Raw genomic sequence first — 19960 nt, 5'->3', positions numbered from 1 at the left:
TTGGTTAGCTTTCATATTTCTGATAATACTTTTTAAATTCTAAATTAATTAAAGTAATAAAATAAAATAATGGACTTTATAATGGAGGTTACAAAGTAACTTCTATCATGCATATAAAAATTGTACAAACAAATGTATCCAGCTTTCTAACAAACATAGGAATAAAGATTTGTACTTTCATTTTTCCGGAATGCAAAAGGATTCCATGGAACAAAACGCCTCCTTATTTTATTAGGAGGCCTCCTATAGATATGAATTCTAAATTAGTGGAGAAGATAATTGTGGCTAATGAAACTAAGAGTTAAAGCCTATATAAATTCTGGATGTAGGAAGCTCAACAACAGTATCCAGAGTTTAACAAACTGTAAGTACTGCTCTTTATTTTTTATTGGGATTGGTTGTCTCATTCCATTATTAGGGTATATCTCTAGACTCAACATGGGCTTAGTGACTCATAAGTACATTTATTTTTCTTAACCCTTTTAATTTAGTATGATGTATTGAGAATGTTGATCTTTATTTGAGTCTGATATTTTAAAAGTGAACCAATACTGTGTTACCAATGAATCTTCTTTATTCTACTTAACAGGAGTATGACAGATTGATTTTCTTTGAGTGCAGTGTTAAGTTAATATTAGATTATTTCATAACTTTTTACAAAACTATACTCATGCAGTTTTACAATAGTTACTCTTTTTATTCATGAATTTTGTTCTCATTAAATTATCCTATTTTTTATTTATTTTGAAAATTTAGCAAAGCATTGTCTTCAAGATCAGTTTGGTTTGGGGTATTCTGCCAGTCATAAAGGATATATGTGTTTATCTTCAGCTGGCAGAATCTTTATTTCTAAAGATGACATTTTTAATGAGCATAGTTTCGATATCCACATCTTTTTTCAACCACTTCCACATTAATTCCTCTTTGGTTTCTACCTATATTCCTGAAATATTTCATCCTAATCCTATTGTTCCTGCAACTCCACAAGTGACTCAATCAAATCCAAAACTGTAAAATAAGCTCTTCAAGACTCTTAATGGTGTGCTGCTATGAGTACTAAATAGTTTTATGAATGTAGAAATTTGGTATTCTTTTTTGTATTTTTTATCTTTACATAATAAAATTCGAGTATCAGTGTTTGCTATCAGCTTGCAATTTTGTTTCTTTACATTTATCCTGTCTGCTTTTCTCACTTATTTAGCTTCTCTCTAATTCTTTTATGTGTCTTTGTTCCAAAAAAATATTTGCTTGAATATGCATTGTACAATCTTTTGTGATCAATTCACCGATTAAATTCTACTTATTAATTTATTGCTATTTATTCTGCTGCTGACTATACAACTGTTTCAATATGGCAAAATATGCATACGGAAGTTCACTCATGCACACGTGGACTCCGTAACCATATAAGAAAAGGTATGGCCTCGTGTTTTTGCTTTGTAGTTTTATAAATTTAGTTCTTAGAAGAAAAAGTTGTTTCGAAGTTGAAAATTGATTTATAGATGACATGCATAATATATTTGGTTGATTATATTGGTTATGAAATGCTTTTTTCTGTAAAGAATCATTATGATAATCAATGACTGCTTGGATTTTTTTCTGAAAATGGGAAGAAAATATTCTCCATTTGATTATGATCCTGATTTGAAATGTTAAATGGGTGCTTTTTAAAATTCCCATTACTGTAAATGAAGTACATTTGGATAGCTACGACTGAAAACCTAAAACATATTCCTGCCACTGGATTTTAAGCCTTGATATATACTTAATCTACAGAATAACAAACCAGTTAACAGGGACAAATGGGTTGGAAAAGTCAATTTTGTTGAGATAAGATCATTTTGGCATATTTTCAGAAGTTTTGATCGCATGTGGGGTTTTTTTATTCTATGCTTACAGGTAATAATTTGTCTGTTGTCCTTCGCAATCTATGTGTATGATTTTTCCCTTCATTCAATATCTAGCAAAATATATCCATTTCTGAAAGAGCTAATTTATCTTAGGCTATGATTATTGTTGCTTGGAATGGAACTGGGGATCCAAGTGCAATCATTGATGTGAATGTTTTCAAGAAGGTGCTTAGTGTGTTTATAATTGCTGCTATCTTGAAGCTTGGACAAGGTAGGTAATAGCAAATATTACCAGCACATATATTGCTTGTGGATATTTCTCAATAGCCATATTCATATTTTTGTACAAAATTTTAGGCTATATTGCTACTCTGGCTTCTATTCAAGAGCCCTTTGTTCTTCTATTTTAATGCTTGTTTGTTTAACATGCAACTGCTGATAGACATCAGAAGAAGATTTATTTAGTGATTTTTTTTACTTGCTATTTAAAGGCCATTTTTGTGTACCCACATTGTTTTAAACAATCTTGGCATTATGAAAGTGTAAGTTGCTTATGGTAATAATTTTTACTTTATGTTTATATAGGCAGCTATTCTGGATGTGATCCTCAGTTGGAAATCACAATGGAGCATGTCTATGCATGTTAAGTTGAGATACATTCTAAAAGTTGTTTCAGCTGCAGCATGGGTGATTGTTCTATCAGTTAGTTATGCTTATACTTGGGAAAATCCTCCTGGGTTTGCTCAAACGATACAAAGTTGGTTTGGAAGCAATTCAAAATTCGCCTTCATTCTTTATTATGGTCGTTGTTGTATACCTGTCACCAAATATGCTAGCTGCCATGTTGTTTTTGTTCCCACTCATTCGCCGTTTTCTTGAGAGGTCAAACTATAGGATTGTGATGCTTATGATGTGGTGGTCACAGGTAGGTGATATGGCTACCCTTTTTCCTATGCATACTTTTCGGCTGGTACACATAGGAACAATCATTTTTTGCCTCTGCACCTGAGATATACTGAATTTAAAATAGCTATTTTGATTCTTTGTAATTGGCAGCCTCGACTCTACTAGGGGAATGCATGAGAGCACATTTTCCCTTTTCAAGTAAGAATCTAGTTTTAGAAGTTCCTCTCAATTGTGAATAGTATTATTTTCCTTGGATCTAATCATAATGTATCATTGTTTATAATGTAAGGTACACAATGTTCTGGGTTCTCCTCATAATTACAAAGTTAGCTTTCAGTTACTATATAGAGGTGATGATTTATTTTCATTCATGATTTGTGGATAACTCTAATCTTTCCCTTCTTTTCTTAACTTCCCTTGATTGTAGAAATGAATGTATACTTTTTTGTCTTAAACTTCAATGTCTTGGTTCTTGTATTTTTTATGACCAACCTTTGTCAAATTGACTTTAGTTTAACTATATCATCTATAATATTAATGTACTAATTTACAGAAAAAATCAGCTTGTGTAGTCCCATTAAATGTGGACCACAATGTCTCAGCTTGTGTACTCAGAAAATGAAGCTCAAGGTTAGGATGCTCATAATTGGCCCGTTGGAATACATGTGGTTGTCAGCTATGATGACAACTTTCAGGCACCGGATGTTGCTAGTGGTGCTCCATCACCAATCCAGAATATAAGATCAAGTGGAGGGAGTAAGACAAATTAGGATTGAGAATTTACTTGTAATATGTTTAGAAAGTGAAACTATTTATATTTTGACAATTTAATTTACTTGTTGTTTGGATTAGTTTGACATTATCAACTTTGTTTTTTCAATGAATGAATGAACTTATCTTTTGATTATTATATTTATCAATTTTAATTATATTATGAAATTAGTTTATGTTATAACTTCATTATATTATGAAACATAATTGTGTAGTGGAATTTAATTATAATATCAAAATAATTAATATTATAAAATCAAATTATAAAATAGAATTAAATAAATTATTATAAATGTTAAAAATAAAATTAAAGTTTAATTATAATATGAAATTAAATAATATTATGAAATCAAATTATAAAATAGAATTAAATAAATTATTATAAATATTAAAAATAAAATTAAATATTTAATATTCGAATTATGACAGTTATAAAATGTATTATAAATGTCATACTGTATCAAGTGGCGGCGGTTAAAAATGTCATTATTTACGTTAGAATTGGTTTACCCAGTTTTAAAATTACGACATTTATAACTAACGCCAATTACATGCTTAAAACCGCCACTTTATACAATGCATAATATGGCGTCTGCTACAACGGTTCTCAATTGACCGCCACATTAAACTTTGTGGCGGGAAGAATTCTGGCGGTACGCGGTACCGCCACATACGTATAATGCGGCGGTTAAAACCGCCAGTTTTTACGAAAATAACCGCCGCATTATACACGTTTTTTTGTAGTGTTTTCCTTTCTTCTTTGTTAATTCCTTGTTCTAAGCTTGTTGTCTTGTTGTTTTGGTTCGGCTGTTCTTGTTTTCCAGCACCTATTTTATGTTCTTTGCCTTTTAATTTCACTTTGTTCGGTTCAGTTTGCTTATCATCCTTTTCTGTTCGGTGTGTTTTAATTTTACCTCTCTTTGTTGATTCAATTTGACAATATGTGGAACATCCAAAGGAGTTTGGGATTTGGTACTAGTTTTTGGTGAGTTCTTGTCTTAGAACAATGATCCAACTCTAAGAAAAGTGCCTCAAATAATGTCCAGCTCAAGGTGATTCCTAAGAATGTCAAGAATCATTCTCTATATGGCTAGTGGAATCACATCATGTGGTATCATGAGTCTTAGGTTCTTCTTGTTTAATTGTTGAGTTGTGTGTACTTTAATTTCAAGAGCTCTTTAATTTTCTTGCAATTTAAGTTTCTGTTTTAGGTGTTAATTGAGTTTTTCTTGCTGTTTTTCTTTTGTTACACCAAGTGCTTGTGAAAAGGTTTATGGCACTCATTATTCATATGAGTATGGTTGCTCTTTTGGAATGGCATTCTCCTTCCTAGAGTTTACCTTAAGCTTCCTTTCACTTGTTGTTATTTTTTTGTCATGTGTCTTTTAATTTTGTAATCATGTCAAGTTTTGTCTTAGTCATGTTATTCCATAATTGTCATTACTTCTAGTAGTACTTTTATTGTTTTTGATTGTTTCTTGCTTTAGTGTCATATAATTTTCTGAATTGATATTGATCCTTTGTGCATTTTCTTTTTAGAATTGAGTTCATACTTGTATTCTAGACCTATACAAGTTCCAATACATCATTTTCCATTATGTCTTTGCTAGTTCATAATTCTGTTTTTTATTCCTATTAGGATTCCTCTGTTTCTGAAAAAAGTGCTTACTGTTTTTCCTTATTGCAATTGATTTACTCACTGGAAAATTCTGAAATTCTGGATTTGTGATATTCAAAGTGTTAGAAAAGAGTAAAAAAAGAATCATTCAAAAATTCAAAGTACACAAAAAATGATAAATAAAATAAAAAAAGTGTACAATTTTCTGCCGAAAAGAATACGGTAATCTGGCAGCGATTTTAAAAAATTTATCTCAATTAATTGGCTTACTGTTTTTAATTGATTCCAGTGCCATTATTGAGTTAACATCTTGACGTTTCTGTGGTTTAAATTTCATAATCCAGTTCGCTCTACATCATTCCAGTTAAATCAGTGAATATCAAGCACAGTTTGCATTTTAAAAAAAAATATTTCCAGTAGCTAATTTTTTGTTTTCTTCATCTACTCTAGTGCTTTTCCTTAAGTATTCTTTTGTGTGCCTACTTTCTCATTGAGTTCTTTATTTTCTTGATTGTCTTTCATTCTTACTCTTTGAGTTTGTCTTACATATAGTTTTCCTTTTGCAATTACCTTTCCTTGCTTATACCTTTTCTTGTTTGTCTTTATTGTTTCATTGGTTTTGTGGTGGTTGCTTTTGAGATTGGTGTGCTTGCTTTGACATCTTTCATTTGAGGATTCCAAGACCTCAAGATCAGATTGGTGCAAGGACATTATTTCTTTGAGAGTGACCTCTTTTTCTGCCTCATTTCACTTCGGCATTCTTGCTGGCCACACTCACTGTTTTTGCTAATTTTTGTTGCTTAACTTGTTTGCTGTTTTTGTGTGTTTGCTGTTTTTTATTTCCAAAATGCTGTATTTTCAAGTGATGAATCATACAAGCAGAATTCTCCATCCAAAGCTTCAATCCTTGGTGAATTACATGAAGCACAAAGAACTATTAGACGATTGGAAGAGAAAATGCAAAAGATGGAGGTCCAACAAGCTAGACCATCTCCTTCTATCCATGATGGGCATCATTCTCATAGACCATCTTCAAGAGCCTCTTCAAATGATTTTGGCCGTGAAGAAGAGCATAGGAGAAGGAGGAATCCACCACAATTTCATGGACAAAGACCTCATCATCAAGGAGAAAGACATCACTACGGCAATGGTTACTACCAAGATGCAAAGGCTAGGCTACCTTCGGTCAAGCTTCCTTGTTTTAATGGCTCTAGTGATCCTAATGTATATTTAGATTGGGAGGCTAAGTGTGAACAAATATTTGAGATCCATGAGATCCAAGATGAGCATAAGCTTAAGCTAGCCACCCTAGAGTTTAGTGATTATGCCATGAAATGGTGGCATGTAATTGTAAAGGACATTATCTATCACAAGGGTCCTCCCGTGGACTCTTGGAACTCTTTAAAGGATCAAATGCGCGCTAGATTTGTGCCCCCACATTTTAGGAAAGACCTCATGTTGAGACTCCAACGGTTTCAACAAGGCACGCTAAATGTGGATGAATATTATAAAGAGCTAGAAACGCTTGTGCTTAAAATTGAATTAGAGGAAAGTGAGGAAGCTATGATTGCTAGGTTTGTGAGTGGTCTTAGGAAGGATATTCAAGACATTGTTGAGTTACAAGAGTATTCATCATTGGGCTCTTTAGTTCATCTTGCAATGAAGGTGGAAGCCCAACTTGCTAAGAAAAACTCTTTCAAAAATGCTTCCAATGATGGATACTACTCCAAGTCTTGGAGAAACAAAAATTCTTTTTCTAAACATCCTTCCAAAGATTCTTCTTTCAAACCCAAGGATCCTACGCCATCTACTTCTAGGCCTAAATCCCCAATTAAATCGTCTAGTCAAAAGTGTTTTAAATGTTTGGGATATGGTCACATTGCTGCTCATTGCCCTTCTAAACGAAGTATGTACATGCATGAAGGCATTGTAGTTAGTGAGCATGATTCCAATTCACCTAGGCATTCTTCACCTTCTAGACCATCAAGTGAAAATGAGAGTGAAAGTCCTTGTGATGGTGACTTATTGATGGTAAGACGTATGTTGGGCACAATTCCAAAATCTTTGAATGATACTCAAAAAGAAAATATTTTTCACACCCGATGTCTTATCAACAACAAGTTATGTTCCTTGATTATTGATGGGGGAAGTTGCACTAATGTGGCTAGTACAAGAGTTGTGGAGAAGTTAGCCTTACCCACTATCTCTCATACCAGGCCCTACAAATTACAATGGCTTAGTGAAGTAGGTGAAATCATGGTGAATAAACAAGTCCTCATTAACTTTGCAATAGGAAAGTATAAAGATGAGGTTTTATGTGATGTTGTGCCCATGGAAGCATCTCATCTTCTTTTAGGAAGGCCTTGGCAATATGATAGACATGTTTTACATGATGGCCTATCCAATACAATGTGTTTTTCCTTCCTAGGGCGCAAGGTTATATTAAAACCCCTCTCTCCCAAAGAGGTTCATGAGGACCAAATAAAAATGAAAACTAAAAGAGAAAATGAGAAAGAAAAAGAAGTAAGTACTACACCGAGTCACACCATTTTCTCCTCTAAATCCATCATGTTGACTCGTGCTATACCTCAAATGGACCCTCCAAGGTCTTCTTCTTCTTTATCTTTTTCATTACCCAAGGTTCCTATTTCAACACCACCTTGGTTAAAATATGTTAGGGATGATTTTTTCATACCTCCTAATGGGTTTCACCATTTAAGAGGTCTTTTTCCAAAAAACATCATCATTCCCAAACAAATTTTTCCAACTTGGTTGATTTATAGGACATCCTTTTCTGCAATCCCTTTGGTTCCATGTGCTAAGTCATGTCTTCCTTTTTCTTACACTTTTGATTATAAAAGTAAACTGACTTTGTTATATGCAGGGATTCAGAATTCGTGGACGAATTCTCTCCAACTCGGGGAGTATGATGAGAGTCAAGTAAAGGAGGTTTTTATTAATGATGGAAGAGGCAATTCACCATCACACTTGAAGTTCTTCCTTCTAGTCTTCTCAAAATTAAAAGAAGACATAAAATAAAGAGAGGCCCAAGCCCAAAGCCCAAGCCCAAACCCAAGTCCATCCTATGAAGGGCAAGGCCAAGTATTAAATAATAAAGAATATTGTTGAAGGTGCTTAGAGGGAAACATTAGAAACCTCTATTGTTAAAGCATCTTTTAGTCTTTTGTTAAGAGTCTTAGAGGGGTGTGTTAGTAGATAGGTGTAGGAGTAAATAAGGAGGTGCCAAAGTAAGAGAAGGGATCACACCTTCCTCATGCTTTGTTTTAGGTGCAAATTCTAGAAGCTTTTTAGGAGGGAGTTTTTGAATTTGTGTAGCTTACATTTCAGCACCTTAGGCTATAAATAGAGGTGCTCTCTTTGTAAATTTCAGATTTGAATTTATCTAAAGACACTATACTCAAAATTGGAGTGAGCATTGGAGAGCTTTTGAGCCTTCTTCTCTAGTCTTATCTTGAAGGATCCATGGTGTCCTTAAGTGGCGGCAACACTCTCATCTAGGAGCATCCACACTTCTAGTGGCGAGATCATCCATCATTCATCCATCTTCATGAGCAATTCTTCTCTTCTTCCTTTCTTTTTTGTTAATTCCTTGTTCTAAGCTTGTTGTCTGTTGTTTTGGTTCGGCTGTTCTTGTTTTCCAGCACCTATTTTCTGTTCTTTGCCTTTTAATTTCACTTTGTTCGGTTCAGTTTGCTTATCATCCTTTTCAGTTCGGTGTGTTTTAATTTTACCTCTCTTTGTTGATTCAATTTGACAATATGTGGAACATCCAAAGGAGTTTGGGATTTGGTACTAGTTTTTGGTGAGTTCTTGTCTTAGAACAATGATCCAACTCTAAGAAAAGTGCCTCAATAATGTCCAGCTCAAGGTGATTCCTAAGAATGTCAAGAATCATTCTCTATATGGCTAGTGGAATCACATCATAGACAATGTGAGGAAGCTGCTCAAAGATCAATCTCTATGAAGATTCTTGGAGATGAAGGGAAACATCTACCCTGATTTGATTCAGATCTCAAGGTTGAGGGAAACAACCTTGTTTCTCATATGAAGGGAGTTGACATGGAGATCACTTATGATGTGTGGACTGTTGTTGCTGGTTTGAAATATGTTGGCCTAAGAATCAACAAGGGAAACCTTGGAGTAGTGGAGGATATCAACAAAGTCCAATACTATAAGAGTTGCTTGAAGAATCAAAATGCCCAAGTAAGAACTTGTTCGCTTGGAGGCTTAAAGCTAGATGAAAGGTTGCTTGCTCTTATTGTAACTTGGATTCTTACTCCAAGGGGGAGCAATCATTCTGTCCTAACAGAAGAAGATCTAGTGTACATCTACTGCATCATGAAGAAGATCAGAATCAACTGGATCCACATCATCAAAGAGCACATGCAAAAAGCCATGAGGTTAAGTGATTATCACTTTCCCTATGCTGTTTTGATCTCTAAATTTCTGCTTTATTTTGAAGTGAATCTGGAAGATGAGACATCTGAGTTGGTTAAGTAAACTCAAGAGATGAACAATGGCTCTCTTAGCAAGATGGGATTCACCAAAATAAGTGGCAAATGGGTGAGCAAAGATGGTGATCATGGTGCCTCATCAAGTGCTGCAACTACTGATTTTAAAGAAGAAGATCAAGCTGCTGACATGGATTTTCATCAAGAAGAGCAACCTGAAACCAATCTAGGTGCTGGAACCAGTGCAGGGAATCAAGGAGATGAAATGCCATCCATGTCTTCTTTTGAAAGATACATGGTCAATAGGCTTGATGGATTTGCCGAGAATCAAAGAAATCTTCATGATTTGTGTGTAAGCAACTTCCATAGTATAGACAACAGGTTCAACAACATGGATACACGGTTCATGACCTTGGAGGAACAGATAGAAGATGTTCAGAATCAGATCTTTGAACTCCAGTATGGCAAGGAAGATTAAAGGAAAACCAACCGGTTGAATTCACGCGACAACCGATTGTTTTTGGTCTTGTATCAATTTTATTGCTTTTGTTCTCTTTTTCTGTATGATCTGGAACAATTATCTTTTTATCTCTTCTTTTTGTCTATTTTTGAAGACAAATAGGGGGAGATTTATGTTGTGTTGTCTTTCGTTTTCTTTTATTTCTGCAAAACTCTATGTGGTTTATGGATGTTTAAGTAAGCCTTATTTTTTATGGTTATAGAACTGCTGATATACTGTTTTGATATAATGTTTCTGCTTTTTCTCTAACCCTATATCAGAGATATTGTGCTTTGCTTAAACTTTGTCTTGCAGGAACTCTTTCAGATTCAATCAAATCCAACACAAGCAACCAGGGATTTGTCTTCATCAAATAGGGGGAGATTGTTGATTCAAGTGTGTTCAAGCTTTGAAGAATCCAAACCCTTTGAAGGTTGATCGAAGGCTGGATGTGCTTGTTATTGCTGAGCTGTCTTTAGATAGGATCTGGGGTAGATTTTCTGTGTAAATCCACTCTTGATTGAATCCAATTCTCAAACCTTTTAAAAGAAAAGTGTTTTTCAAACTAAGTGACAAACAACCTGTTGTTTTGTGGAAACAACCGATTGTTTTGTACTTATGTGTTTTTAGAAAGGTTGAAAACTGTTTTTGATGGTTGACTTGCTGTCAAACCAAAACAACCGATTGATTCGAGCATTCAACCGATTGTTTGTTTTAGGACCATAACAGAAAACTGTTTTGTGCTTTGACTAAGCATTAAATGATTTTATAACTGAATACACTCCAGTTTTAAATGCTTTGACCAATCTTTGAATGCAATAAATAGTTTGTTCAGATTATGTAACAAACAACAACTGAGATTTAATCAAAGAAAAACAGATTTGAGTTTTTCATTGTTTTTGCTTTTGAAGATTTGGAGATTGCTTTTGAGATTGCTTGGATCAAAGAGAGTGTGATATAGGATTTTCATCTTGTATTGATTTCAGATCTTTTCTGTAACAAGTGTAATCCTTTGTACCTTTGAAGAAACTCTGTGTGTGAAGCTGAGAAGTGCTCTGTGTTCTTGAGGTTGTCAAGATCAGCATTCTTAGTGGTGTTGTGTTGAGCCAAAGGAAGTGTGTGTCTTGAGGGGATCAACGTCACTTCTTTGGTGGTGTTGTAAGTAATCTAGGGTTGATTGCTTAGTGGATTCCCAGATGTTTATGGGAAGACTGGATGTAGCTCTTGGTTAAGAGTGAACCAGTATAAACCTGTGTGTTCAAAATCTCTATCCTTTAAACTCTTTAAATTCAGTTTTATATTTGTGAACTGGTATAAACAACCGATTGTTTTTCTGGTGTTGTGCTTATTTGCTTTGTGTTTTTGGCAAACTGAATTCAAATTCAAGTTTTCTCAAAGTGATTTCATTCTAGACTTAAAAGTTTGTGAAAACCCTCTTTAAACCATTCATCCCCCCTCTAGTTTAAAGCCATACATTCTAACAGTGAAGACCTTGAGTAATGAACGGGATGAACGAAATGAGCATTGAGCCATGAGAGAAAGAGCAATAAGCAATGAGAGAATGTCGCAATGAGTGTGAATGTGAAGGAAGAACTTAAGAAGGTTTGCAGAGATGGAGAGCCAGAGAGACGTTCACGAAGAAGACAAAAAAAAGTGAAAGTATAGTGGTTGGCTTCAAAATAAGGTAATTTAAGAGGTCTAAAACGGTGATGCTTCGGTAAGACTGTCGTGTTAGACCAAAAACGATTAAAATATACGGTGGTTTGACCCTAACTGCCATGTTACACTCAATCTCTTCGGTCAAAAATGGCTATTCCTCCCACAACCGCCGTTTTACTCCTGTTTTAATTTAAAAAATGCCACCACGTTTTGATGGACATCGAATAACAATAAAACCGATATATATATATATATATATATATATATATGTTGGAAAAGATGGCTTTAAACTAGAGGGGGGTGAATTGTTTAAAGGGGTTTTCGCAAACTTTTCAAAGTTAGAATGAATTTATTTCAGAAACCAATTGATTCAGCAATTCAGTTAGCCAAAACAGCAAGCAAAAATTGTAATACTAGAAAAAACAATCGGTTGTTTCTTCGAAACAATCGGTTGTTTATACTAGCAAACAACAAACAAACTGAAATTAAAGAGTTAGAGATAGAAAGATTCTACACAGTTGTTTATACTGGTTCACTCCAAACCAGAGCTACATCCAGTCTTCTCAGAAACCCTGAGGATATCCACTAAGCAACCACACCTTGATCACTTATACAACAACCAAGAGAATGACCTTGAAAACCTCAAGAAACACACTCTCCTTTGCACACACTAAGATTGCTAATCTTGAACACCTCAAGAACACACAGCCAATCTCAGCAAAAACACACAAACGAATTGTTCAGCAGTTTACAAAGATTACACTTGTTACAGATGAATATCTGAAATCAATACAAGTAGAATCCTATTCCAGCACCTTGATCAATCTCTCAACTCTTTTAGAAATCTCAGAATTCTTTGAAAAACTCTTAGTTTAAAAACTTTGTCTCAAGATTCTTGATCCTTAAAAACAGTTTTTCAGAATATATTCAAGGATATAGTTTGTTATCAAATCTTAACAAACTCTTAATTGCATTTAAAATAGATTGGTCAAAGCATTTAATGACTGGAGCGTATTCAGTTAAAGCATTTAAAGCATTTGGCATCGTAAATGGACTTTTTCCCCTGGTGGAAGTCAATTATTTTTATTTGTATTTACTCAAAGAAAAAGTACTATTACACATTTTAAACATAATTAAAATAAATAATATTTATTTTAACTTAATTTATTTCGTATTCAACATAACATTGAAAATGATAGAAACACTAATGCAGAAAACACATATTACACCAGTTCTGGGAGACATTTTACATTAGTTCTATAACCGATGTAGATCCGAGCGATGTAATATATCAATCTCAATTTACACCGAGGTTGTAAAAATTGTTGGAATATGTTCCAAAATTTAAATAAAATAGTCCAAAACCTTGTGTTCCAGAAGGGACATATTACACCGGTTGAGACAAACAACTGGTGTAATATGTGACAAGGGTGTTATCACCATAAACAGGCACCTCCTAAACACCCAATCAAGGGATACCTCGTTTTATTTTCCCTAAACCACCACCGTCTACTCGACTGGTACACTGAACACATAACCCAATTCCCAATCCATAACATGTTCATATCATATCCATATCTTGTTATTGGAATCACATCATGTGGTATCATGAGTCTTAGGTTTGTTCTTGAGTGTGTTTGAGTTGTTTTGACACTTTTAATTCAAGAACTTTACATTCTTGTCTTTACCATTATGTTTTAGGTTTATTTTTGGGTATTTCTTACTGTTTTCTTGTTCTTATTACATTGTGTTTGTGTCATTTTGATTTTTGAATCTCTATAAGTTTTGTCAAAGTCATGTTTCTCCAAAAAATGTTATCAATTTTATGTAGTCCTTTTGTTGATAATTTTGGTTTCTTGATTTTTCATTGAGTGCGGTTTTATGTGTTTGTTTTCTTGATCCTTTGGTGCATTTTCTTTTTAGATTTGAGTTCTTACTTGTATTTTAGATCTATATAAGTTTATGAAACATCAATTCTATTATGTCTTTTGAAGTTCTCACTTCTGTTTTTCATTCCAATTAGGTTTCCTCTGTTTTCTTGAAAATGTGCTGACTATTTCGATTTATTAAAATTTCTGTGATTACTGGAAAATTCTGAAATTCTGGATTTGAGTTCTTGAGAGTGTTACAAAATAGTAGAAAAAAGAAGTACATCAAAATTCAATATACAAAAAAATGATAAATGAAATACGTACAGTGTGTAAAATTATGCTTATGAAAAAACGGTGAATCGACAGTAATTTTCGAAAATTTATCACAATTAATTGACTTACTGTTTTTGAGTGATTCCAGTGCCAATTTTTAGATAACATTTTGAATTTCCATTTGTTAAAATTTCAGAATCCAGTTTGCTTTCTTCAGTTCCAGATAAATCTGTAAAGTCACACATAGTGTACATAAAATTCCAGTAGTTCTGTTTTTGTTTTCTTCATTTATTCTAGTGTTTTTCTTTAGGTTTCTTTTGTGTGACATCCTTTAATTGAGTACCTTATTTTTTCTTGCTTGTCTTTTCTTCATTATTCTTTGAGTTTGTCATATATTTTGTCTTCCTTTTGCTATACCCTTTCTTGTTTACACCTTTTCTTGATTGTCTTTTCTTGTTCTTTAAGTTTTGTGGTGTATTGGCTTTAAGAAAGAGTGGTTTGCTTTGACATATTTCATTTGAGAGTTACCAAAACCTCAATAGCAGATTGGTTGAGGGAAGTATTCTTTCTTGGAGTGGTTTGAGTGTCTTTTAATTTTCATTACAACACTATAATTGTTCCATTTTCTAACCTTGTTTTTCTTGATATTGTTTGTTCTTGTGTTAGCTGTTTTGATTTTGCAATGACTACTCTATCAAGTGCAGCACCTTCTAAACGTCATTCCCATTCAAGTGCATACTTCATTACTGAATTACAAGAAATTAAAACAAAACTTGCACAACGAGATGAGGAATTGAGACAAATGGAGACAAAGCTTCAAATCTTAGACGTAAAACACATGCAGAAAAGATTGTGAAAACTTTCCATGAAGCATGAAACATCCATTCCTCACGACCAACATCATCATGGGCATGTTTTAAGGAGTTCCAACAACTATGGCAGCTTTGAAAAAAAGGAAGAATGGAAAATACATAAACGTGAAGATAGGCGCCAACATGTGGCATTGCCTTATTTTCAAACTGTAGAAGTACCTAGCTTTAGAGGTGATAGTGATCCTAATGTGTATTTAGATTGGGAGGCTAAATGTGAACAAATTTTTAAATCCTATGGGGTCCATGAAGACCAAAAGGTGAAAATAGCCTCTTTAGAATTTTTAGATTTTGCCAAGAAATGGTGGCATAGCATTGTAATGGACATTGGATATAACAAGAGACCTCCCGTGGTTTCTTGGAATGATTTAAAAGAGTGTATGCGCGCGAGGTTTGTTCCTCCTCCTTCTAGGAAGAAGCACTTGTTGAAGTTCCAAAGGCTTCCTCAAGGACATAGGATGGTAGATGAATACTTTAAAGATTTTGAAACAACTTTGACTAAAATGAATATGCATGCTAATGAAGAGTCAAAGATAAAATGGTTTGTACGTGGTTTGAGAAGAGATATTTAAGAATTTGTAGAATTAAATGAGTACTCTTCTTTAAAGAAAGTGCTTCGCATAGCCATCAAGGTGGAATCATATCTTTTGAAAACAACTTTCAAAAATACTCATGATGATGGTTTCTACAAATCTTTTAGGAAGGATGCAAACAAAATTTCTACTCGAATTTCTCCTTCCAATTTTTGCAAACAAACCACTTCTCCAAAAAAAGTTTCTACTCCAAATCCTTCTACTCCAAATCCTTCTACTTCTAAGTCACCTACTAAAACTTCAAAAATGAAATGTTTTAAATGTTTAGGTTTTGGGCACATAGCTCTTCATTGTCCACTAAAACAAACCTTCATGATGAACAAGGTAAAACAAGACCTAACTCCACTACCTATCAAAAGAGAAAATGATAAAGACAAAAAAGGCCAAGATGACATGGGTCTTATCCTTTCACCTCCAAGGTGTTTTCCTTCCTTTTCTTTTTCATTACCAAAGGTTCTTACTTCACCACCATCTTGGTTAAAGAATGTTAGGGATGATTTTTTCATACCTCCTAATGGTTTTCACCATTTAAGAGGACTTTTCCCAAAATATATCATCATTCCCGAACAATTTTTTCCAACTTGGTCTGTCTATAGGACCTCCTTTTCTGAACACCCACTGCTTACAAATTCTAAGTCATGTTTGCCTTTTTCTTATTCAACTGTTAATTTTGATAGTAAACTGACTTTGTTATATGCAGGGATTCAAAATTCGTGGACGAATTCTCTCCAACTCGGGGAACATGATGGAGATAATGTAAGAGAGGATTTCACTAATGGAGGAAGAGGCCATCCACCCAAGCATTTAAAGTTCTTCCTTCTAGTCTTCTCAAAAATTAAAGAAGAATTAAATAAAGAGAGGACCAAGCCTAAAGCCAACAAGAAGACTACAAGCATTCAAGAGTGGGCTCCAATTAATATCTCTCTTTATAGTTTTTTTGTATAAATTTGTAAATAATATAGAATAGCTTTAGGATGTGCTAAAGAGGGAAACCTTAAAGGCACCTCCATTGTATAGCACTTTAGGCGCTAGTTTTAGGAAAAATCTAGAAAGTTGTCTCTTCAAACTCCTTTGGGTGCTAGAATAGAAGGAGTTAGAGGGTGACCTTTCAAAAGCTTTTCTTGTAAGCTTCTCTTGTACTTTGTGACCTGCCCTCTCTATTATAAAAGGGATGCTTAGGTCTTTGAAATAATAAGAATTGATTTTTGAGTAAAGAACCTCTCCCACATTGGTGAGTGAATTGAGAGAGACTTGTGTCTTCTTCTCTTCTAGTCTTATCTTGAGTGCATTCTTGGACTCTCATATGGCGGCAACTACACTCATCTTGAAGCCTTTCATCCTTCAAATGGCGTGCACATCTCCAAGAGCTCCAACCACTTAAGTTTCCTAGATCTTTTCATCTTCTACATCAATTTCCATTCCAAAACAAACTCTAAAACATGTCTTTGATGCTTCTTGTCTTTTCAATCGGTAGAACTAGTTTGTTTTATGTTTTTATTCGGTAGTTTCTTTTAGTTTGTTGTTCTTGTGGTTTTGGTTGTGTTTCCTTGTGTTTTAATTGGTTCATTTGTGTTCTTTCTTGTTTTAATCAGTTCATATGCCATAATATGGGTTTCAATATGAGTTTGGTTTGGTTACTTATGTTTTTGTGAGTTCTTGATGATAAGAACATTGATCCAATTCTGAAAAAGTGCCTAATCATATTCCAACTCTTGTTGAATCTATAACATGTCCATATCATATCTCTATCATGTTATTGGAATCATATAAGGTGTTATCACCGTAAACAGACACCTACTAAACACCTAATCAAGGGATACCTGGTTTTATTTTCCCTGAACCACCACCGTCTACTCGACTGGTACACTGAACACATAACCCAATTCCCAACCCACACCATAGTCGTTCACTGCCTTGGCGCGTGTTGCATAGTGGTGATGATAAACTTTGGAAATTTCCCCAAAGGAAAACTGTTCACCGAAATCCTTGGCAACACTCCCTTAAGTTCTTCATCATGTTGCCTAGACCTGAACAAACCGCTTCCGCCTCTTCTGACGATGTTTAACATCGGGTCATTGATGAGCATCGCATGGGTCGCATCACTATTGTTTCAGGTGTGGAAGGTGAAGACAATGTTGAACGTGAGGTTAGAGAAGGCTCTGAAGGAAGGCGTGAAAGTGGTGCATGAGTTAGTGATGAAGATCGTAAAAGCAAAGAAAGATGAAATTACATCTAATGGATGAAAAGGTGGCATCGATTTGCTGGTACGATTGTTGGAGGGAGGCAGGGAAAGTGGACACGGTGGTGAGTCATATAATTATAAGTATGATAATGGCTGGGAGAGACACCACATCCCTGACAATGGCGTCGTTGTTCTAGTTGTTATCGAAGCATGGAGAGGAAGAAGTGTTGGTTGTGAGTAAGGTTTATTGTGCAAAAGAGAGAAATGAGGGTTTGGATTATGAGTGTTTCCTAGAGATAAATTGTTGAAGTCGTGTTTGTGTTACCTGATGTGACCCACATTCGGAAAGGGAATAGAGTGACTTATTTTCCAAACAGGACGGGGAGAATGAAGGGTTTGTGGGGGAAGGATTGCGGTGAGTTTAAACCACAATGTTGGTTTAATTAAGAGAATGTTGCTAATGGTAGCTTCTCTCCTTTATCATTTTTAAAACTTTTATTAACTCACATATTACACCGGTTGCACCATCCAACCGGTGTAATATGTCAAGTAGAATTAAAAAATTTCAAAACTATTTTTTTACTCCGGTGTAAGATGTCATGCTAAGAATTAAATTTATTTTTTTACTTTGTACATAACATATTACAGCTGTTGGGCCATCCATCTAGTGTAATATGTGTCAAATATTTACAAAAATGCCACCGCAATTTTAGTTACACCGGTTCTCATTTAACTGATCTAATATCTGTTAGAATGTATGACTTTAAACTAGAGGGGGTGAATTGTTTAAAGGCGGTTTTCGCAAACTTTTTACGCTAGAATGAAATTCTTTGCAAGAAACCAGATTAGGAATTCAGTTATCCAAGAAACAAAGCTCGAAACAGTAAAGCACCAGAAAAACAATCGGTTGTTTCGTAGAAACAATCGGTTGTTTATACCAGTAAAAATAACAACAACTGAATTTAAAGAGTTTAAGGAAGAAAGAGATGCAAAAACAGTTTATACTGGTTCACTCTTAAACCAAGAGCTACATCCAGTTTCCCATAAACCATTGGGGAATCCACTAAGTAATTAAAACCAGATTACATACACACACCACCAAAGAAGTGACCTTGATCCCCTCAAGAAACACACTTCCTTTGGTTTAGCAGTCACCAAGAATGTTGATCTTGACAACCTCAAGAGCACACAACCCTTCTTGGCTTCACAACACCTGAATGTACAAAGTATTCAGAACGAATTACACTTGTTACAGAATCAACTGAAATCAATACAAATGTAATCCTATTCCACTTCTCTCTTGAATAACCAAAGCTCAAAGTGAAAACTCAAATCTTTGAAAAACTCAAATTTGTTTTTCTTTCTTGTTGTTTGTTATAAAACATTAACAAACTATTTATAGCTTTCAAATCTTGGTCAAAGCATTTAAAGTAGGAGCGTATTCAGTTATAAAACCATTTAAAGCTCACTTAACTAACAAAATTATTTCTGTTAGGATTTTCAAACAAACAATCGATTCAAAGAGTGAATCAATCGGTTGATTCGGTTTGACAGCAAGTGAACCAACCAAAACAGTTTTCAAACTTTTTCAAAAACACCTAAGTACAAAACAATCGGTTGTTTCGACAAAACAACATGTTGTTTTTCACTTAGTTTGAAAAACACTTTAAACTTAAAAGATTTGAAAACACTTAAGCTTTAGATTCAACAAAGAGTGGATTACAAAGATAAACTACCCCAGATCCTACTCTAAAACACATCAGCAACTTCAAGCAACTCCAGCCTTCCATCAAACTCAAGGATTTGGATTCTTCAAAGCTTTGATCACACTTGATTCAACAATCTCCCCCTATTTGATGAAGACAAATCCCTGGTTGCTTGTGTTAGACTTGATTGAATTTGAAGCAGTTCCTGCAAAAAACAACACATATACAATCCAGTGTATCTTACAGCAGCAGGTTAGTTTTTCACATTTACAAAACAGTATATCAGACAAACAATCGATTGTTTGTACGAATCAATCGGTTGTTTCTGTCAGCAGAAGCAAAAACAGTTTTTATTTCAGAGTTTCCAACAGTTTAAAACAATTTTCTAGAGAAAGACAGACAAGAATCAATCAATTGTCCCCCTATTTGTCTTCACAAATAGACTGTAATAGTTATAAAGCAGTTTATGAATGATTTTGAGAGTCAAGAATGCCTAACTCATTTCTCAAAAAGAAGAACCTTTCTTTTGGTAGAGGTTTTGTGAAAATATCAGCTAGTTGCAGTTTTGTCTCAATGAACTTCACTTCACAGTCTCCATTGTTCACATGATCCCTTATAAAATGATGGCGGATCTCAATGTGCTTAGTTCTTGAGTGCTGAATCTGATTTTTGGTAAGATTTATGGCACTTG

At 34.4% G+C, this 19960-nt stretch overlaps 1 protein-coding gene across 4 annotated transcripts; it reads left to right on the top strand.

The window, feature by feature from the left end:
* Positions 1–254: 254 nt before the first annotated feature.
* On the top strand, positions 255–3663 carry LOC137831456 (callose synthase 3-like). Of its 4 annotated transcripts, XR_011084444.1 has the most exons (7): positions 255–364; positions 1375–1416; positions 2004–2121; positions 2436–2775; positions 2907–2954; positions 3046–3106; positions 3310–3663. XR_011084444.1 is itself a non-coding variant. In XM_068639145.1 (6 exons), the coding sequence occupies exons 1-3, from the start codon at positions 1870–1872 to the stop codon at positions 2727–2729; spliced, it is 438 nt and encodes a 145-aa protein (XP_068495246.1). In that variant the 5' UTR covers positions 1437–1869; the 3' UTR covers positions 2730–2775; positions 2907–2954; positions 3046–3106; positions 3320–3663. The 4 variants fall into 4 exon arrangements, 2 of the variants coding, with proteins under 2 accessions (XP_068495246.1, XP_068495240.1); XM_068639145.1 differs by lacking the exons at positions 255–364; positions 1375–1416 and adding an exon at positions 1437–1899 and having other exon boundaries at positions 2440–2775; positions 3320–3663; XM_068639139.1 differs by lacking the exons at positions 255–364; positions 1375–1416 and adding an exon at positions 1437–1899 and having other exon boundaries at positions 2440–2775.
* The last annotated feature ends 16297 nt before the right edge of the window (positions 3664–19960 follow it).

The sequence above is a fragment of the Phaseolus vulgaris genome, chromosome 11 (assembly GCF_000499845.2).
Source record: "Phaseolus vulgaris cultivar G19833 chromosome 11, P. vulgaris v2.0, whole genome shotgun sequence".
NCBI lineage: Eukaryota > Viridiplantae > Streptophyta > Magnoliopsida > Fabales > Fabaceae > Phaseolus > Phaseolus vulgaris.
Note: the sequence above shows the minus strand (reverse complement) of the source record. Positions and strands in the feature narration are given on the sequence as shown.